The sequence below is a fragment of the Heptranchias perlo genome, chromosome 36, assembly GCF_035084215.1.
Source record: "Heptranchias perlo isolate sHepPer1 chromosome 36, sHepPer1.hap1, whole genome shotgun sequence".
Taxonomy (NCBI): Eukaryota; Metazoa; Chordata; class Chondrichthyes; order Hexanchiformes; family Hexanchidae; genus Heptranchias; species Heptranchias perlo.
This window is the reverse complement of record NC_090360.1, coordinates 22,267,413-22,284,053: the sequence shown is the minus strand read 5'-3', so window position 1 is coordinate 22,284,053 and position 16,641 is coordinate 22,267,413. Positions and strand designations below refer to the sequence as shown.

Sequence of the window (16,641 nt, the reverse complement as noted above, 5' to 3'; positions counted from 1 at the left end):
TAGCGGCGGCAAGAATTTTGGCAGCTACTTTCTCAGGAAGGAGGTGCCTGGTCACATGTTGCCGCTCGCTCTCCCCGAGAAATAGGAACAAACAATCAGGCAGACATCAGCGGACCACGCTCCTGCCACGAGAGTTTTGCGCGGCGGCAATGCAAATTGGGAAGCGCGTGCGTGGAGGTCAAAGGTCAATGTGCCCTGCAGGATGGAGACTCTCTCGGACGGCACTGAACCCCTCCCCCCGCGGCCAAACTTCCCACTCATGCTCTGTTGGGCAAACCGCAAGTTTGTATAATCTGCCCTGTAAGTCTGTTCTTGAATAAACTGGATGGTAAAAAGTGTTTTAAAGACAGTCGTTGTTATATTTGTGTCTGACAAAGCTCTGTTCACACTTTCCTTCAGGTGCTTGTGTCACTCTTTCCTAGCGGTTTATTCCTGCGACCTTTTGTGTGACCTCTTTCCTGCAGCTTGTCTTCCTTCTTTTGAATCTTCACTTGTTTTTCCCCTCTCTTTTTGTCTCTCAATGCCTTACCTTTCCACTCAGACACTCCTGAAGAAAACCCGTACCACCCTACCTACAGATTTCCCGAGCTTTCCGAAAACCAGCACCAAAGAGAAGGTATCAGCAGCGTTGAGACTCTGTGTGTGGTGCTGTCGAGTGTTTAAATCCTGGTCGTTCCTAATCGCCAGTCTATTTAATGTCATTTAGCTGGTTTGCTGTCAGCTTGGGATGCCTGTTTGTCGTTCCCCTGTAGATTATAGGTTTAATCGTGGGATATATCCTCTGCGATGAGATGGCGGAATGTGAGCAAAGCATTTCTCGAAGGGCCAAATTTGTTTTGTTGTGTAATGAGCTTCCTCAATGTATCTGTAGTGATTAAAGCAAAGACCATATTTAACAATAGTTTGGATAGGTGGTTGAAGGAATGAGGGATAAAGGGATACGGGAACATGGTGGGCAGATGGGATTAGGACTCCTGCCTGTGTGGAGGATAAACACAGACTGATGGGCAGAATGGCCTGTTTCCGTGTTGTAACTTCTATGTAATTCTGTATTTACTCCTCCCACCCAAAGACATACACAGATCAAAAATGGGATGTGTGTTGGAGCTTGAAGAGCAAATTAGCCCAGGTGTGGTACTGAGCCATTCGGATCAGGATCGGCCCTGGACCTATCCCAGACCTGGGCTGGGTTAACTGATCTTAGCCAGAGGACCGTTAGGGGCAGCAATTAACCTCGGTGCCTCTGGGCCTGGGATTGAAAATAAAGCCTCGGGTATCGGGGCGAGGGACAGGATCGGGCTTGGCCGTGACTCCTCCTGCGGTCGAATAGCCTGCTTCCGCTCCCCGCCCGACTCGCACATGCTTTGATGAGGCACAGGTGGGGTTGTTGGTGCGCACGAACCCATTTGCCAGTAGGTTACCGCCTTGAGGAGAAGGGGAAGACTGGAGGAAAGGGAAGATGATTTAAGAGTTGCAATCTGCTTTTTTCTGCTGCAGATGAAAATCCTTACACGCCCAGCTACGAGTTTCCTGAGACTACACCCAGTCCTAAGTCTGAAGGTAACAGAAGGGAATGGAATCTGCCATCCACCACACAGATTCCTTCCTTATTTCTAAGTGTATTTCCCCCACCCCTGGGTTTCATTAAGTTGCTTACTGCCCTGGCCTTTAGCTGAGAGTTGGAGAGCTTTGCTATGCTTGCATCTAACGGCTGTGTTGTGATCATATCCTAACTTGTTATTGGCCCAAGTGCAAATCAGCATTGTCTCCCTCTGTGTATGGTGTGCTTTGGCTCAGGGACACTTAGACACGACCTGCATCGATGCACACAGGCTCTGTTTACGCTGCATTAAATATTGGTGAATCTATGGGATGTTAGTCTTTGAACATGATACACTTTCCCACTTCAGGGACCTGGGGGGTGATTTTAAACCCCAAGAACGGGTGGGTGCAGGTTAAAAATAGTCGTTTTTTTGGGTTGCAACCCCAAAATTTTCCGACTTTGCCAGTGGGAAGCCTGTAATTTAACACGCCCGTCGTTAAACCCGGAAATAAAGCTGGGTTGCGGTCGCGACCCAAAACCCAAGTTTTTGTCAACTCCCACCCGCCCCCAAACCCACCCGTTCTTGGGGTTTAAAATCGCCCCCCCCCCCCCCCCATGTCTCACTGTCAAGCAGGGTGGGGTAAAGCTCCCTCAGCTCTGCCTCAACAATGTGCCTCAGCCTCAACCTCCTACTGACCCTATCCATTTCCCGCAACAGCCAATGAGAGCCAGTTTCGAGCGGTACTTCACACCCACTGGGTTGAGTCCAGGGTTGCCAACTCTGGTTGGACGTATTCCTGGAGGTTTCATCACATGACCTCCTGCCTCCCCCCACCCCCACCCCAGGCTCACCCCATTGGTCGCCCGACACGTCCATCCTCATGGCGCACCGCCTTCCCACGGCCAATCGGAAAGCGAACAAACTCTTTGGTACCCGATGGGATGATTCTTGACTCTGTCAAACGGCCCCTTTTCCCATCTCCAGTATTTTTATAACTGATAAGCAAAAGTGTTCAAAGAAAATGAAAAGAAAACATAGGTTTGTTTTAATGCTGCTATGATTATTCTCACAGCTGTGTCCTGGAGATTAATCTTTAATTCCTGGAGACTCCAGGGCCAATCCTGGAGGGTTGGCAACCCTAGTTGAGACCATTCAAACTCATTTTGCAGAGAAATTTTTCAGCCCATCAGTTGGGGGTCTTGGTTGGATTTGAAACCAGGCCTCACAGGTGAGAATCACTGTGCAGTTCACTGTGTGAACCCAAACCTTTTTTTTTTATTGCTGGGGAAACAGTCACTTCTTTGCTTTCCAGCATCTTATTCTGCCTTTGTGACTTGAAGAGAAACTGTCTGTGAAAAAAGTGATTCAGGAAGCCCCATTTTTTTTTGGGCTTCTATGCAAACATCGGGGTCAATTTGAACTGGGGGACGCATTCAGGCTGAGCAAAACCTGCGGGAGTGACGTGAGGAACGGTGGGTGGGAGCATGAATCGGGCCGGGAACGCCGGGAAACCATGGGAACGGTCCCCCGGCAGGGGGATTTGGAAGCCGATGTCGGCACCTGGGAGGGAGAGGCAAGGCCGGGGCTGGGGAGGCCCCAGGACTGGGGGAGGGGGGGCACACTCCTGTTCCACAAGGATTCCACAGAAAAGTGTCATTTTAAAAACTTCTCTCTGCCTCTTCTGTCCACTCCGTGACTCCCGCCCTGGTTTTGCTGTCGGGGTCTGTCCCTTGAGGACCTCCCAAGCCCAGAAGTTAAAACGCTGCAACATTTTGATATAAAGTAGGTTCCCGCGCCTGCCAGAGGCTTGGTGACCATCCTCTGCCTGAATTAAAGTGAGTAAATATGGTGGGGAGCGAGAACATGGCTCAACACCCCCACCCCCACCATCTTAACCCCCCGCGCATCCCATTCCCGCCGAGCTGGGTGATTTAAAATCTACCCCATCACGTTACGCCACTTGCATGTAATGTCACCTTGGTAAAAAGATTGGCCACAAGCCTCCTGGCTCCAAGACCATTAATAAAAATAGATTGCCACAGAAAACTCCTGAAGACCAATGCCCTTTTTTTTGACCATTGGCAGGCAGTGACCCCTTGTCCATGAACCCTGTCTGGCCAATAGTTGCTACGATGCTGATTGGCCAATAGTTGCTTCCCTCTGCAACAGTACTGCTCCAATTGGTGTGTTTGAGTGCCAATCATAGCGTTAACTAAGAGACAATATTTTGGGGAGCAGATCTTTCTCCCTCCAATGTTGGCTCCTTTCCCCCCCCCTTCTCTCATGAAGGTGCTGATCCTGCTGGGGGTTTGGTTCGCTGGTCACCAGGCACCCTGTGGTATCTTTCCAAATGGCCGTTCCTCACATGTGAACCTAGACAGACTACTCAACTGTGAAGGGCTTCGCAGTTGTAACCCGGTCTGTGCTCATCCAACACGCGTATACAAACATGCTTTTCAGCAGGGGTCTCTGGATAACCCTCAGGAGCAGGAACCTTGGCTGTATTTTTTTATTTTCTCTCTCCCAGCTTACTCCATGCGACCAACCCGTTTGTGCCCCTTCTGTGATCTACCAACTCAACACAAAGTACGATTTCAACCTGGGACCGTCCGATCTGTGCTACTTAACACTCCACTGGAGGAGCCCTTGGATGGAGTTTTATTGGTCTGTTCATTAGATCAGTTCAAGTGGAGTTTTAAGAACATTCTCCACCCTCCGCTGTCTCATCTTTGAAGGGCCTGCGTTACACTATCAACACGTAGATGTACAGAGCTGCTTTGGCATGTTCATTGTATCCAAAGTGATTTGGCTTCTTAAGCAAGTTTCACTTTTTTTTTTAGCTCCTTCATCTTCCCACCATCAAGTAATCCATCTCCTTTGTATCCTGCCCCCCAACCACTAATAAACATAACATCTCATAACGTATTCCCAGATACACAAGAGGTGGCTGCAAAGATAGGTATCTCTTAGCGGAGCAGTAACACAAGGAATCCATTCACCTTCAGCTCCCAGCTCTCTACTACCGATGAGTTGAAAGGTATCGCTAGATAAAGTTGTCCAGACGCTTTGGAGCATTTGAATCATTGATCAATGCCCTGTTGGTGTTTGCACTCTGGTTGTGCCCGGTGCATGCAACGAAACACAGTGAGGGTAGAGTTGGGTAAATGCCGTTGGTTGGGTGTTTCAGTGACCTTAACTCATTTCCCCATTACATAAGCATTATTTCACTTTAATTCTATTATTTTGATGGAATTAGCTTCACTATTTGGAAATAGGAGCTTACACCCAAATAACTCAAAAAATTACAAAGAATATAAATCAGATTGTATATTCCACACAACCAGGGGTGGTGATATACCAATCCATATTGAACAATAATGGTGTTGCTCCCCAGATAGCTTAATTGATGTAGGTTCCACCCTGTGTTACTGAGCCGTATGGGAATGGAGGCCCCAGGGTTTATTCCTGGTGTGTCCTCGGTTAGCCAAACTCAGCTGGTTGGATTAGTCCTACATTTGGCTTAGTGTCTGTGGGCTGAGAAAGGCAAATCTGGCTGGGTTCCAATTTCAAATCTCTATCCAGTGAGCTTAGTTTGAATGTGTGCGCTTGTGGATGGTGGGCAAGGGGAGGATTGGGCTAAATAGTCACTTTGAAGTACCAGTAAAAATCCTTGGCTTCAGGGGAGAAAGAGGAGAAACATTTTCAGTGCAGGCTCCATGTTGGAACAACCTCCTGGCGTTCAGGTCTCATCCTTCAATGTGATTTATTTCAGCTTTTCTGTGTGACCTTTTCTGTTGATTATTCCTCTTTTTTTTGTTGCTTTTTCTCATCATCCATCTTAGTTCCTTCTTTCCATTTCTTTCCTAGAAAAGGACACTTACACCCCAACCTATGTCTTCTCAGAGGTTGCTAAGAGAGATAATCTAGAAGGTACCTTTTCTCTTTCAACCTTGTGTGCCTCTGGAGTCGTCAACCCATAATTTCCATTGCTGTGTGACCAGAACCTGTTGCTTCAATGCAAACAAGCTCTTTACTGAGGGCGTAGCTTCTGAAGGTCTGAGAATGGTGAAAGGTTTCTTGCCCTGCGATGGTTCCACTTCACGGTGCCCAGTTACTCAGTACCGGGGATGAGGGACTTCAGTTACGTGGAGAGACTGGAGAAGTTGGGGTTGTTCTCCTTAGAGCAGAGAAGATTAAGGGGAGATTTAACAGAGGTGTTCAAAATTGAGGGGTTTTGATAGAGTAAGTAGGGAGAAGCTGTTTCCACTGGCAGGAAGGTTGGTAACCAGAGGATACAGATTTAAGGTAATTGGCAAAAAATCCAAGGGGGGAGGTGAGGAGACATTTTTTTATGCAGCGAGTTGTTATGATCTGGAATGCACTGCCTGAAAGACTGGTGGAAGTAGATTCAATAATAACTTACAGAAGAGAATTCGATATATAGTTGAAAAGGAAAAATTTGCAGGGATATGGCGAAAGAGGAAGGGAGTGGGTCCAATTGGATAATTCTTTCAGAGAGCAAGTACAGGCACAATGGGCTGAACGGCCTCCTTCTGTGCTGTAAGATTCTATGAACAGTATAAGTTTGGACAGTTAAACTTCCAGCCAAACCTGGTTGGCCACTTTTTATGTAAAGCCCAAAACCAGATGGTGGGGGGAAAGATGTGGGGGGCAGGGTGGGGGTAGGGCAGGTTGGAATCATGGCTTCAGTACTGATAATTGCGGGTGGAAATTAATTGAAAAGTTTAGTAACTAATAAATATCCATAATTCCGGCATATCATAAGACACAGAAATAAGTAGAAAAAATGGTCTGAATTTTCCACAGATGTGTTTTGATGGGGGAAGGCCCTGCTTTGAGAGCCCACATTCGGAATATCAGCCTTTTGGCCTCCAGTTTACATTTTAGAAGTTTCTGGAAACTCCACGCAAAAGCTGACTGTTCAGTGCCTCATCGGATGAGGCAAAACTCTGCGTTGAGATTTGATTCAAAAGTGCAACTTCTCCTTCTAACTATACACGACTAACTGTGCACATCTTGTGCTAAGATCGTTCGCACGCATTGCCCCAAATTCCAATGTTTCAAATGGTCAAGAACAGCCAATTTTCAGAAGTTTACCCTGAAGCTGAGAGCTAGCAATCGAGGGACATTCGGTGTCCACTGAGCAATTACCAGTTAGACAAGAACGTGTGTGAAATGCTAAATGTAAGTGTGTGAGGTTGGTCTTATCTTATCATGTGCTTTCCTTTCAGATGATGACTCTGAGTCGTACTCCCCACGATACCATTATTCTGACGACAGTGAGTAACATGCTTTCTGTCGTAAACTGCAAACCATGATTACAACTGGAAAGGATCCCGCTAAACATAGGAACAAGAGTAGGCCATTCAGCCCCTCGAGCCTTCCGCCATTCAATTAGATCATGGCTGAGCTAAACAATCCCTCGACCTGATTAAAAGTTCAGCGTTAGTTTGTTGCACATTTAGAGGTTAATTTTAACCTAACCCGTCCGTCAGGAAACTGACTGGATCCGGGTGTAGCGTGGGGGGTTACGATGGTTGGGATGGGGGCGTTGGGCCATGTTCTCGCTCCCCACCATATTTTACCCTCCAGTGACATCAATATTGGGCGGGGTGTAAAACCAGCTGCTCCCGTGGGTTTCCCGCCCAGTGAGTTAGGTTAAAACTCCCCCTAATTCTTTGGGTGGCACATCGAATCTGGAGCGGACAAAAATAAATCGAGCTTTTCCGATTGGCTCAAATAACCATATTGACTTGCTGAGAAACAACCAATTGAAACGCTGCGATTTGAACCCATCACATCTCTCAATCTGATTTTTTGAATGGTTCAAGCCCGATCTTGGCTTCTGACTCCTTTTAGATAACTAGAGGGCTTTTAGATAAAAACACACACAAAGTAACATGACGTCCTGCTGAAGCCATTAAAGCTACCCCTAATATTAATCATTTAATGTCCAGCGGATGCATTCTGTGTGGGTGACAGATGCAGCTTGGAAGCTGTCGTTTTTTGTCCAGCTCCGACGGAGCTCCATTACCCAAAGTGTAAACCATGATACATGACAAATCAGCCAGCACATTTACAAATAACAATGAGGTGCAAGCAATGGGGAAAACTCCATAAAAAATAAAAATTACATTTTTTTTAACCATGATATAAAAATTTCACTCACTCGCCCATACAGAATGCATCCGCCGGACATTAAATGATTAATATTAGGGGTAGCTTTAATAGCTTCAGCAGGACATCATGTTACTTTGTGTGTTTTTATCTAAAGACACATCCTCATCGGAGGCAGAAGCCAAAATCGGGCTTGAACCATTCAAAAAATCAAACAACCATATTGGGTTCAAATCGCAGCGTTTGAATTGGTTGTTTCTCAGCAAATCAATATGGTTATTTGATTTATTAGGCTGCAAGTGATGTTTGGGATGAGGATATTTTTGTGTAGCTGAGGGGAGCTGTAAGGGGATCTCAATGAGCTGCTTTGATGCAACGCTTGAAGACTGAAGGGCGGATACAGCCAGTCAGGCCCCGAGTACGGTGACCTCACAGCGCTGGGTCTTTGAAGACTCAACGGTGAGCAAAGCCTCTCTGACGAATCGGCAGCAGCTTCAGCAAGAACTAATCCACTGTGGAAAGCAAGGATGGGGAGTAAAGCACTGGTGGAGGAATGGAAATATTACACTGGAGCTATAGGGGGTGCTGTGCTGGGAGGGCAGGTTGAGCCACATATCTGGAAAAGGACATTTTACTCCATCAATGCTGACGGTGGGTATGAGAAGTAGAATAAAGTGTTCCATTCCTCCCGCTGAACAGAAGATAAGTGAGACACGTCACGCAATAACAATGGACAAATAGGTATTAATTCCCCTGTTAAGAATTAGTTTGAAGGTCCTTATAACAATGAGATATTTTTGTCCATTTTGATTTGCCGACAGTCCCTTTTTAAATCCCATCCACAGGAGATACAATGGGTTTGGTAGCATAACGTGCAGGCCTAGGTTTCCCAACGTGGAAAATTGTGGAAATTTAATTCAACACATTTGGTCCTTTGTGGGCTGTCTCCCGAAAAAATGACAATGGAAACTGCTGGAATGTAGAAAAGCAAACACTGGCTCACTAGTGCCCGTCAGGGAAGAGAAGCTGTCGTCCCTACCCAGTCTGGCTAGTGTGTGACACTAACCCATTTGACGGGGTTGACTCCAATACGTTGCTCTGTTGTACAGCTGTCCCTTCAAACAAATAAATGTGGCCTTGCCAGAGTCCCCTGTGTTCTGAGAACGAATAGTCTAAGAACAATTGTGCAAAGCCTATACCAATACAATGTCACAAGTTACAGGCTGGGGCGACAATAGTGACACTTTGTGTGTGGTTCAGTCACTTTTGTAAATTTGAGTGATTAGATATTCAAAATCAGGAAGTCCCAGTAACACTGTTCTGGGATGAAAAGGGGGAAAAAAAATCTCAGAAAAGGAACAAATCAGTTTGAAACTCCCGAAAGAACAAAAAATCAGTTTGAATTTTTAAGAAAGTTTAGATTGATTGGGTTCTCACAATGGTAAAAAAATCTAGGAACAGAAACACCGTTATTTATAAAGGGTTAGTTTAGTTCTTAGAGTTGCAATTTAAAAAAAAAATATTTATCCACTAGAGGAATTTAGTAGAAGAATGACTGTAAATATAAATCTATATTATTACTTTGGTTATGTGCTTGTTCAAATAAATTCACTTGATATTTGATACTTAGTGAGATCGATGTGATTGTCTACTCTTTTCATAGACTGAGTGAGATCCTATAGAAGTCCAGGATGAGCCCAATAGCTGAAAGCAATTCCCAGACTGGGTTTGCTGTACATTTCCTGGGCACATTACCCAAAGCCGACCTAGATCTCAAGGCAAGAATAGATACACTCAGAGGTTTGGGGAGGTGGGACACGGCCATAAGAGTGAGCCAAAATACAGAAGCTGAAATAATCCAGAGTAGGAAGATTGGAAAAGATCTAGAAACGTAGCAGTCCTGATTGGAGTGATCCCGTTGGCCTCCGCTTAGATTTGACGATGCATTTGTGTTCAGCAAATCGTGTCTGCTCTATACAGATCAGGATTGATCCTTGGTTTGTTCTGTTAGCTGATCTAAACTGGGGCAGTAGTTAGCCTCTGGTCTGCAGGCTAGGGGAGTAGAAAAACCAGCACACTCCTGCTCGCTATTCAGCAATCCATGCAGGGCATGAATCAGCTGGACATCAGGTGGGGACAGGACCAGGCCTGGCTAAGGTGCTTTTAATGGTTGAGCACCCTGCTGACATTTATTGTGTGGGCCCACACGTGAGGGATGTCAACACCAGTGTGAGTATAGGTGGGCTTCTGGGACCCATGGAACTGTACCCCAGCGAGGGTATTGGCTCTTTCAGGAGAGGAGGGGAGCAAATTGGGAAACAAAGCTTGAAGAAATTAGTGATGCCGGACATGACTCCAGACTTCCTTTGTATTCTCTGCCTTGATTTAAAAGGAGACGGCACATGGGCAACTCCTGAAAATCTGGGCGTGCTACTTGTCATTATTTGCTCAGTTGGACAGAACCAAAACGGAGCTGGAATGTGTAGCTGCAATCTGTCTTTGGTCTGTCACAATCGGGAACTCTGCCATTTCATTCTTTGCCCCCCCTCCTTTTTTCCACAAGCCTTTTATCTTCCCCCTCCTTGTCTCCATGAGGCTTTGACTCCTTGCTGTGGTTCAATTCCATGGCATCATCGGACCAGACCAAATCATCCCCTTGGCTTTTAAACAGGTTTGTTTATTATGATAAACTAACAGTTGGCTCTATTACAGCTCTCCTTTCTCTCTCGAGAGCCCCCCCCTTATTTACAGAGATTGTCCAAAATTAATCATCTGACTCTAACTGATTCCTCTTAAAGTGGGAATGCATTCTCATCACACACGGGCTCCAGGATACGCTGCAGAATCTAATCTAAGTGGCTTTTCTTCATACATGAGTCTAGACAGTAAATGGGCAGTTCAACTGTGAAAGGTACAACAGCCCAGTGCAATCCTGTGCTCACCCAACATTCTCACTTCCAGCAGGACTCACTGGATAGAGATTTAAGAGTTAGTAGTTTGGCCAATTTTTTATTTTCTAACCCAGTAGCACGAACATAAGAACATAAGAAATCGGAGCAGGAGTAGGCCATCCGGCCCCTCGAGCCTGCTCCGCCATTCAACAAGATCATGGCTGATCTTCTACCTCAACGCCATTTTCCTGCACCATCCCCATATCCCTTGACTCCTTTTAATATCTAGAAATCTATCAATCTCTTTTTTGAATGTACTCAATGACTGATCTTCCACAGCCCTCTGGGGTAGAGAATTCCAAAGATTCACCACCCTCTGAGTGAAGAAATTTCTCCTCATCTCAGTCCTAAATGGCCAACCCCTTATCCTGAGACTATGCCCCCTAGTTGTTCTGAGACTGACCCCTGGTTCTAGATTCCCCAGCCAGGGGAAACATCCTCCCTGCATCTACCCTGTCGAGCCCGGTAAGAATTTTGTATGTTTCAATGAGATCACCTCTCATTCTTCTAAACTCTAGTGAATACAGGCCTAGTCTGCTCAATCTCTCCTCATACGACAATCCCGCCATCCCAGGAATCAGTCTGGTGAACCTTCGTTGCACTCCCTCTATGGCAAGTATATCCTTCCTTAGGGAAGGAGACCAAAATTGTACACACTACTCCAGGTGTGGCCTGCACCTGGAGTATTGCACCAATGGTAACATCCCTACTGCCAGCCCGATTTGAGATCAGCTAACTCAACTCAGACTTGGGATCTGTCTAGCTCAGCTACTCGTTACCTTAAGCTTTGGGCCCCCAGGGGAGGTATCACTGCCATTTTTGATTCTCTAACTGGTTCTGTCAACTTTCTATAGTGAAAAGTCAGACTTTTGTGCCTCGTTCCAAAAGTGCAATGGACACCGTTGACTCTGAGATCATCGAGAGGAGATCAGCCACGCTACCTCTACCGACCCGGTCATCGTCACTGAAACCACTTTCTGAAAGGTAGAGCCATCAATGTTGCATTCTTTCCTAACGTCACTCTCCTTGGGTAAGTACGAGCACTCTCTCCCAAGTCAAAAGGTTGTGGGTTCAAGTCCCACTCTAGGGAATTGAGCACAAAATCTAGGCGGACACTCCATTACAATACTGAGGGAGTGCTGCACTGTCGGAGGTGCCGTCTTTCAGATGAGACGTTAAACCGAGGCCTTGAGGTGGAGGTAAAAAACCCCATAGCACTATTTTGAACAAGAGCAGGGGCGTTCTGGCCAATATTTACCTCTCAACCAACATCAGTGGTCATTAATCTGGTCATTTGCTCTCACAAACAGCAATGAGGTAATTAGCTGCCACATTTCCTGCATTATAACAGTGTCTGTACTTCAAAAGTACTTAATTGGTTGTAAAGCACTTTGTGACATCCTGAGGTCATGAAAGGCGCTATATAAATGTAAGTCTTTTCTTTTATATTGTCTGTAAATCCAAGGCCCACCTGGATTGTAAATCCATTTTTAGTTTCCCTTTACTCGCACTTTTCAAACACTGTTTTAATACTTTGAGTGGCATGTGACATTTCCTCTGTTTTATAATAAATTATATACCAGAAAATAGTTAATGTTCAGTACCAGAGAGGTTGACTGGCAGTAGTTAAGACTTATCAGGCTGTTAAAAGGAGTCCTTAGGCTGAAATGGACAAGCCCTAACTCTCTGTGGGGAGTTTAGTTTGTATCTACTGTGCAAGTACAAAAACTTCCCGCCATTCAAAGCATTTCAATGGCGGGGCAGACCGCGAGATGCAGTTTTCACGATGCTAACGGCAGAGCAGCACATCTCAGACGGCAACTTCCACATTTTCAACCCCACATCTGCCCTCGCCTGAAGTTGCTGTGTGATTTGCAAATAAATAACAGTGAACGCCATTAGCTTCACTGTTATTTTGACTTCAAATTCTGGTCCCGTACAATGCTAAGCCCTAATTTCAAGAATCATCCCTATACTGTGTGTGATTTCAATAGGTTTCCCCATTGGATAAGCAGGTTTGTCGATCAATGTTTACATATCCTTGGTATAGTCCACAAATATTTATTAAAATAGTGTGGGCTTTCTCTTGACATTCTGTCCCTTTTCCAGCTACAGGTCCCTCAAAAAATATACCCATGTTCTTGCTGAAAAGAAATGTTTTCGTGTAGCCAAGGAACTCACAATGAGCACGCAGCCTGCCAGAGATCAAAGGGTGTGCTGATTAAAAGGGGATTAACGGTGTGCCTGACCGAGGGCCAATGTCCAAGGAAGCTCTCCGTTTCCATGGATACCAAAGAGTTCACAGTTGATTCTTTTCCTTCTCCCAGGAACGACTGGGGACCTCTGGACAAAAAAGTGGATACGCGAAGATATCGTGCTGAGCCGAGAAGCATTTTTGATTATGAACCTGGAAAGTCTTCAGTTCTTGCTCATGAGAAAACGGTACTGTGCCCAGCATGGCTGAACCTTGCTTCAGAATCTCATTTTATTTCTATATATAATGTCTGTCTCTCTCTGTCCAACCAGCTCCCCAATTTAAAACTCTTTTATTGTGTGCATGTCTCCAGGGCAAAACGAGTCCTGATTGGCTCAAATGACCCCACCCCCCCCCCATAAAGAAAACAACCAATCACGAGCAGCCGCCCGTTAAATGAACCGTGCTGATTGGTCGGTTTTAGTTAAGGCTCATTCAGCCAATCAGAAATTACGATGTCTCTTTTATACAAATTTCCATTGGCTTAAAAGGCCACCAATGAACGGCCGACAGCAATCACAAAACCAACCAATCAAATACCTGAGTGTTTTTGCCCACTTCTTTCGATGGCCATTTTTGATATTTCACCCAATTCTTTATTTACTCCTTAAAAATGACATTTATAACATAAAGAAATCTAAAATTCTGCAAAAAAAAATCACAAAACTTACCAATAAACCCAATAGAACACTGAAAACAACTTTTGCCTGCGTAGGACTGTCCTCGCCTTAGAATTTACCTTTAGCTCCTTTCTGCGGGCTTGGATTGTTCTGTTGAGCCTTGGGCCCTAATAGTTTTCGTGCCTCCAACGAGGACGCACACTCGGGTTGGTTCTGTGAGTAAGTGCCCACAGCAAGGATTCTCGACCGCTGTCGGTACTGATCAGAAAACCACCAGTGTGTTGTCCGCCATTTTCCATCTATTGATTCCAAGCTGAAAGTTCAGTCAAGGGACTGAAGGTAACGTCAGACCGAATGAGATGGATCAACTCAGTGGGGCTGAGGCTCGGCCTTGTGCGTTATTCTGAACTGACTGGTGCCCTGCCTTCACTTTTGGTCAGTGACCTGTAACCACGCACTACAATATCATTACAACTTAATTAACAGGAAGGGATTGCAGGGTAAATGTTATAAGTTGGAACTCCCAGTGCACAGACTAACTGCTCTCCCCGTCCTATACGTGGCCCTCCCGATCTCCAAACCTTAACATTAATGACCAGAAATTTGGGAGGGTCTCCAGCCTTCAATCCCGATTGTCCCATCGAACAAGGCTCCTTGTTGTGAACAGCAAGCTCCATATTGATTACTGCAACAGCTTCTGAATATTGATTGTTTTTCCCCCTCTCGAGAAATAAGATGATTATACTTGAAATAGATTACGTTTTTAAGAACTCGCCAGCATTTAACTGCAGCCAATGGGAACCCGATGGCCTGTAGTTACAGGAAATAGCTCATTGATGACATTTTGAGCTGGAAAAATGAAGCCACTGACTACATATCCTTGAAAGTTCCCACTGCATTGAATAATTAATTAGTGGCTGCATTTAATAATTACACTACTTATTAAGCTAACACAATTCCATATTTTGAATACATTTTATTAATCACTAAGTTAATTCCAATTAATAACAGCATTTCTGCCTGAATTTATTAATTTATAAATTTGACTCTGTCTTGTCCATGAGCAATGTCACGGAAGATCATCTAGTGCAGGGTAAAAAGATGAACAAGTTGGATAGACAGGGCCAGGAACCAAATACTTTTAAGAGTGAAGTGCCCATAATTTTGATACTTGGACAATAGAGAGGGTAGAGCTGCCACTTTGACTCTTGAACTATCCTTTCTTGCTTGCTACCTGCGGATTTTGATGTGGGGACTGATTTCTGAGAATTCTGTCGAACGCTTTCATTGGTTTTCTTAACACAGAACCTGCATGCTCAGCTCCTGTCTTGCATGCAACATTCGCAGAGAACAGAGTCTTGTGAATGTCATGTTTTACTTTATGCCCTGGATGTCTGTGCAGTGTTCGACTCATAGAGGCATTAAGGTGTGAATCTCTGCATATCAGTTCGGCCGGTTTTATCCTCCCAGATACACTCTGGGGTACAGTCCCACGGGCACTGACTCTCACTGGGGGACAGTTCTACGGGCACTGACTCTCACTGGGGTACAGTCCCACGGGCACTGACTCTCACTGGGGTACAGTCCCACGGGCACTGACTCTCACTGGGGTACAGTCCCACGGGCACTGACTCTCACTGGGGTACAGTCCCATGGGCACTGACTCTCACTGGGGTACAGTCCCACGGGCACTGACTCTCACTGGGGTACAGTCCCACGGGCACTGACTCTCACTGGGGTACAGTCCCACGGGCACTGACTCTCACTGGGGTACAGTCCCACGGGCACTGACTCTCACTGGGGTACAGTTCTACGGGCACTGACTCTCACTGGGGTACAGTTCTACGGGCACTGACTCTCACTGGGGTACAGTTCTACGGGCACTGACTCTCACTGGGGTACAGTTCTACGGGCACTGACTCTCACTGGGGTACAGTTCTACGGGCACTGACTCTCACTGGGGTACAGTTCTACGGGCACTGACTCTCACTGGGGTACAGTTCTACGGGCACTGACTCTCACTGGGGTACAGTTCTACGGGCACTGACTCTCACTGGGGTACAGTTCTACGGGCACTGACTCTCACTGGGGTACAGTTCTACGGGCACTGACTCTCACTGGGGTACAGTCCCACGGGCACTGACTCTCACTGGGGTACAGTCCCACGGGCACTGACTCTCACTGGGGTACAGTCCCACGGGCACTGACTCTCACTGGGGGACAGTCCCATGGGCACTGACTCTCACTGGGGTACAGTCCCATGGGCATTGACTCTCACTGGGGTACAGTTCGACGGGCACTGACTCTCACTGGGGGACAGTTCTACAGGCACTGACTCTCTCAATGGGGGACAGTTCGACGGGCACTGACTCTCACTGGGGTACAGTCCCATGGGCATTGACTCTCACTGGGGTACAGTTCGACGGGCACTGACTCTCACTGGGGGACAGTTCTACAGGCACTGACTCTCTCAATGGGGGACAGTTCGACGGGCACTGACTCTCACTGGGGTACAGTTCGACGGGCACTGACTCTCACTGGGGTACAGTCCCATGGGCACTGACTCTCACTGGGGTACAGTCCCATGGGCACTGACTCTCACTGGGGTACAGTTCGACGGGCACTGACTCTCTCAATGAGGGACAGTTCGACGGGCACTGACTCTCACTGGGGTACAGTCCCATGGGCACTGACTCTCACTGGGGTACAGTTCGACGGGCACTGACTCTCACTGGGGTACAGTTCGGGCACTGACTCTCTCAATGGGGGACAGTTCGACGGGCACTGACTCTCACTGGGGTACAGTTCTACGGGCACTGACTCTCACTGGGGGACAGTTCTACGGGCACTGACTCTCACTGGGGGACAGTTCGACGGGCACTGACTCTCACTGGGGGACAGTTCGACGGGCACTGACTCTCACTGGGGGACAGTTCGACGGGCACTGACTCTCACTGGGGGACAGTTCGACGGGCACTGACTCTCACTGGGGGACAGATCGACGGGCACTGACTCTCACTGGGGGACAGTTCGACGGGCACTGACTCTCACTGGGGGACAGTTCGACGGGCACTGACTCTCTCTCAATGGGGGACAGTTCGACGGGCACTGACTCTCACTGGGGTACAGTTCTA

General features: G+C 46.7%; 1 protein-coding gene across 27 annotated transcripts in view; it reads left to right on the top strand.

Moving 5' to 3' along the window:
- The window catches only part of LOC137304194 (sorbin and SH3 domain-containing protein 1), a 357,720-nt gene that overhangs the window by 268,957 nt on the left and 72,122 nt on the right, over positions 1-16,641 (top strand). For 22 of the 27 annotated variants that reach the window (XM_067972736.1, XM_067972735.1, XM_067972732.1 and 19 more), the window contains 6 exons: positions 542-616; positions 1,498-1,560; positions 5,412-5,474; positions 6,797-6,844; positions 11,488-11,617; positions 12,961-13,075. In XM_067972736.1, coding sequence (XP_067828837.1) covers positions 542-616; positions 1,498-1,560; positions 5,412-5,474; positions 6,797-6,844; positions 11,488-11,617; positions 12,961-13,075 — 494 coding nt within the window. The remainder of the gene's footprint in view (positions 1-541; positions 617-1,497; positions 1,561-5,411; positions 5,475-6,796; positions 6,845-11,487; positions 11,618-12,960; positions 13,076-16,641) is intronic. The other 5 variants (XM_067972731.1, XM_067972730.1, XM_067972729.1 and 2 more) reach the window with 5 other exon arrangements.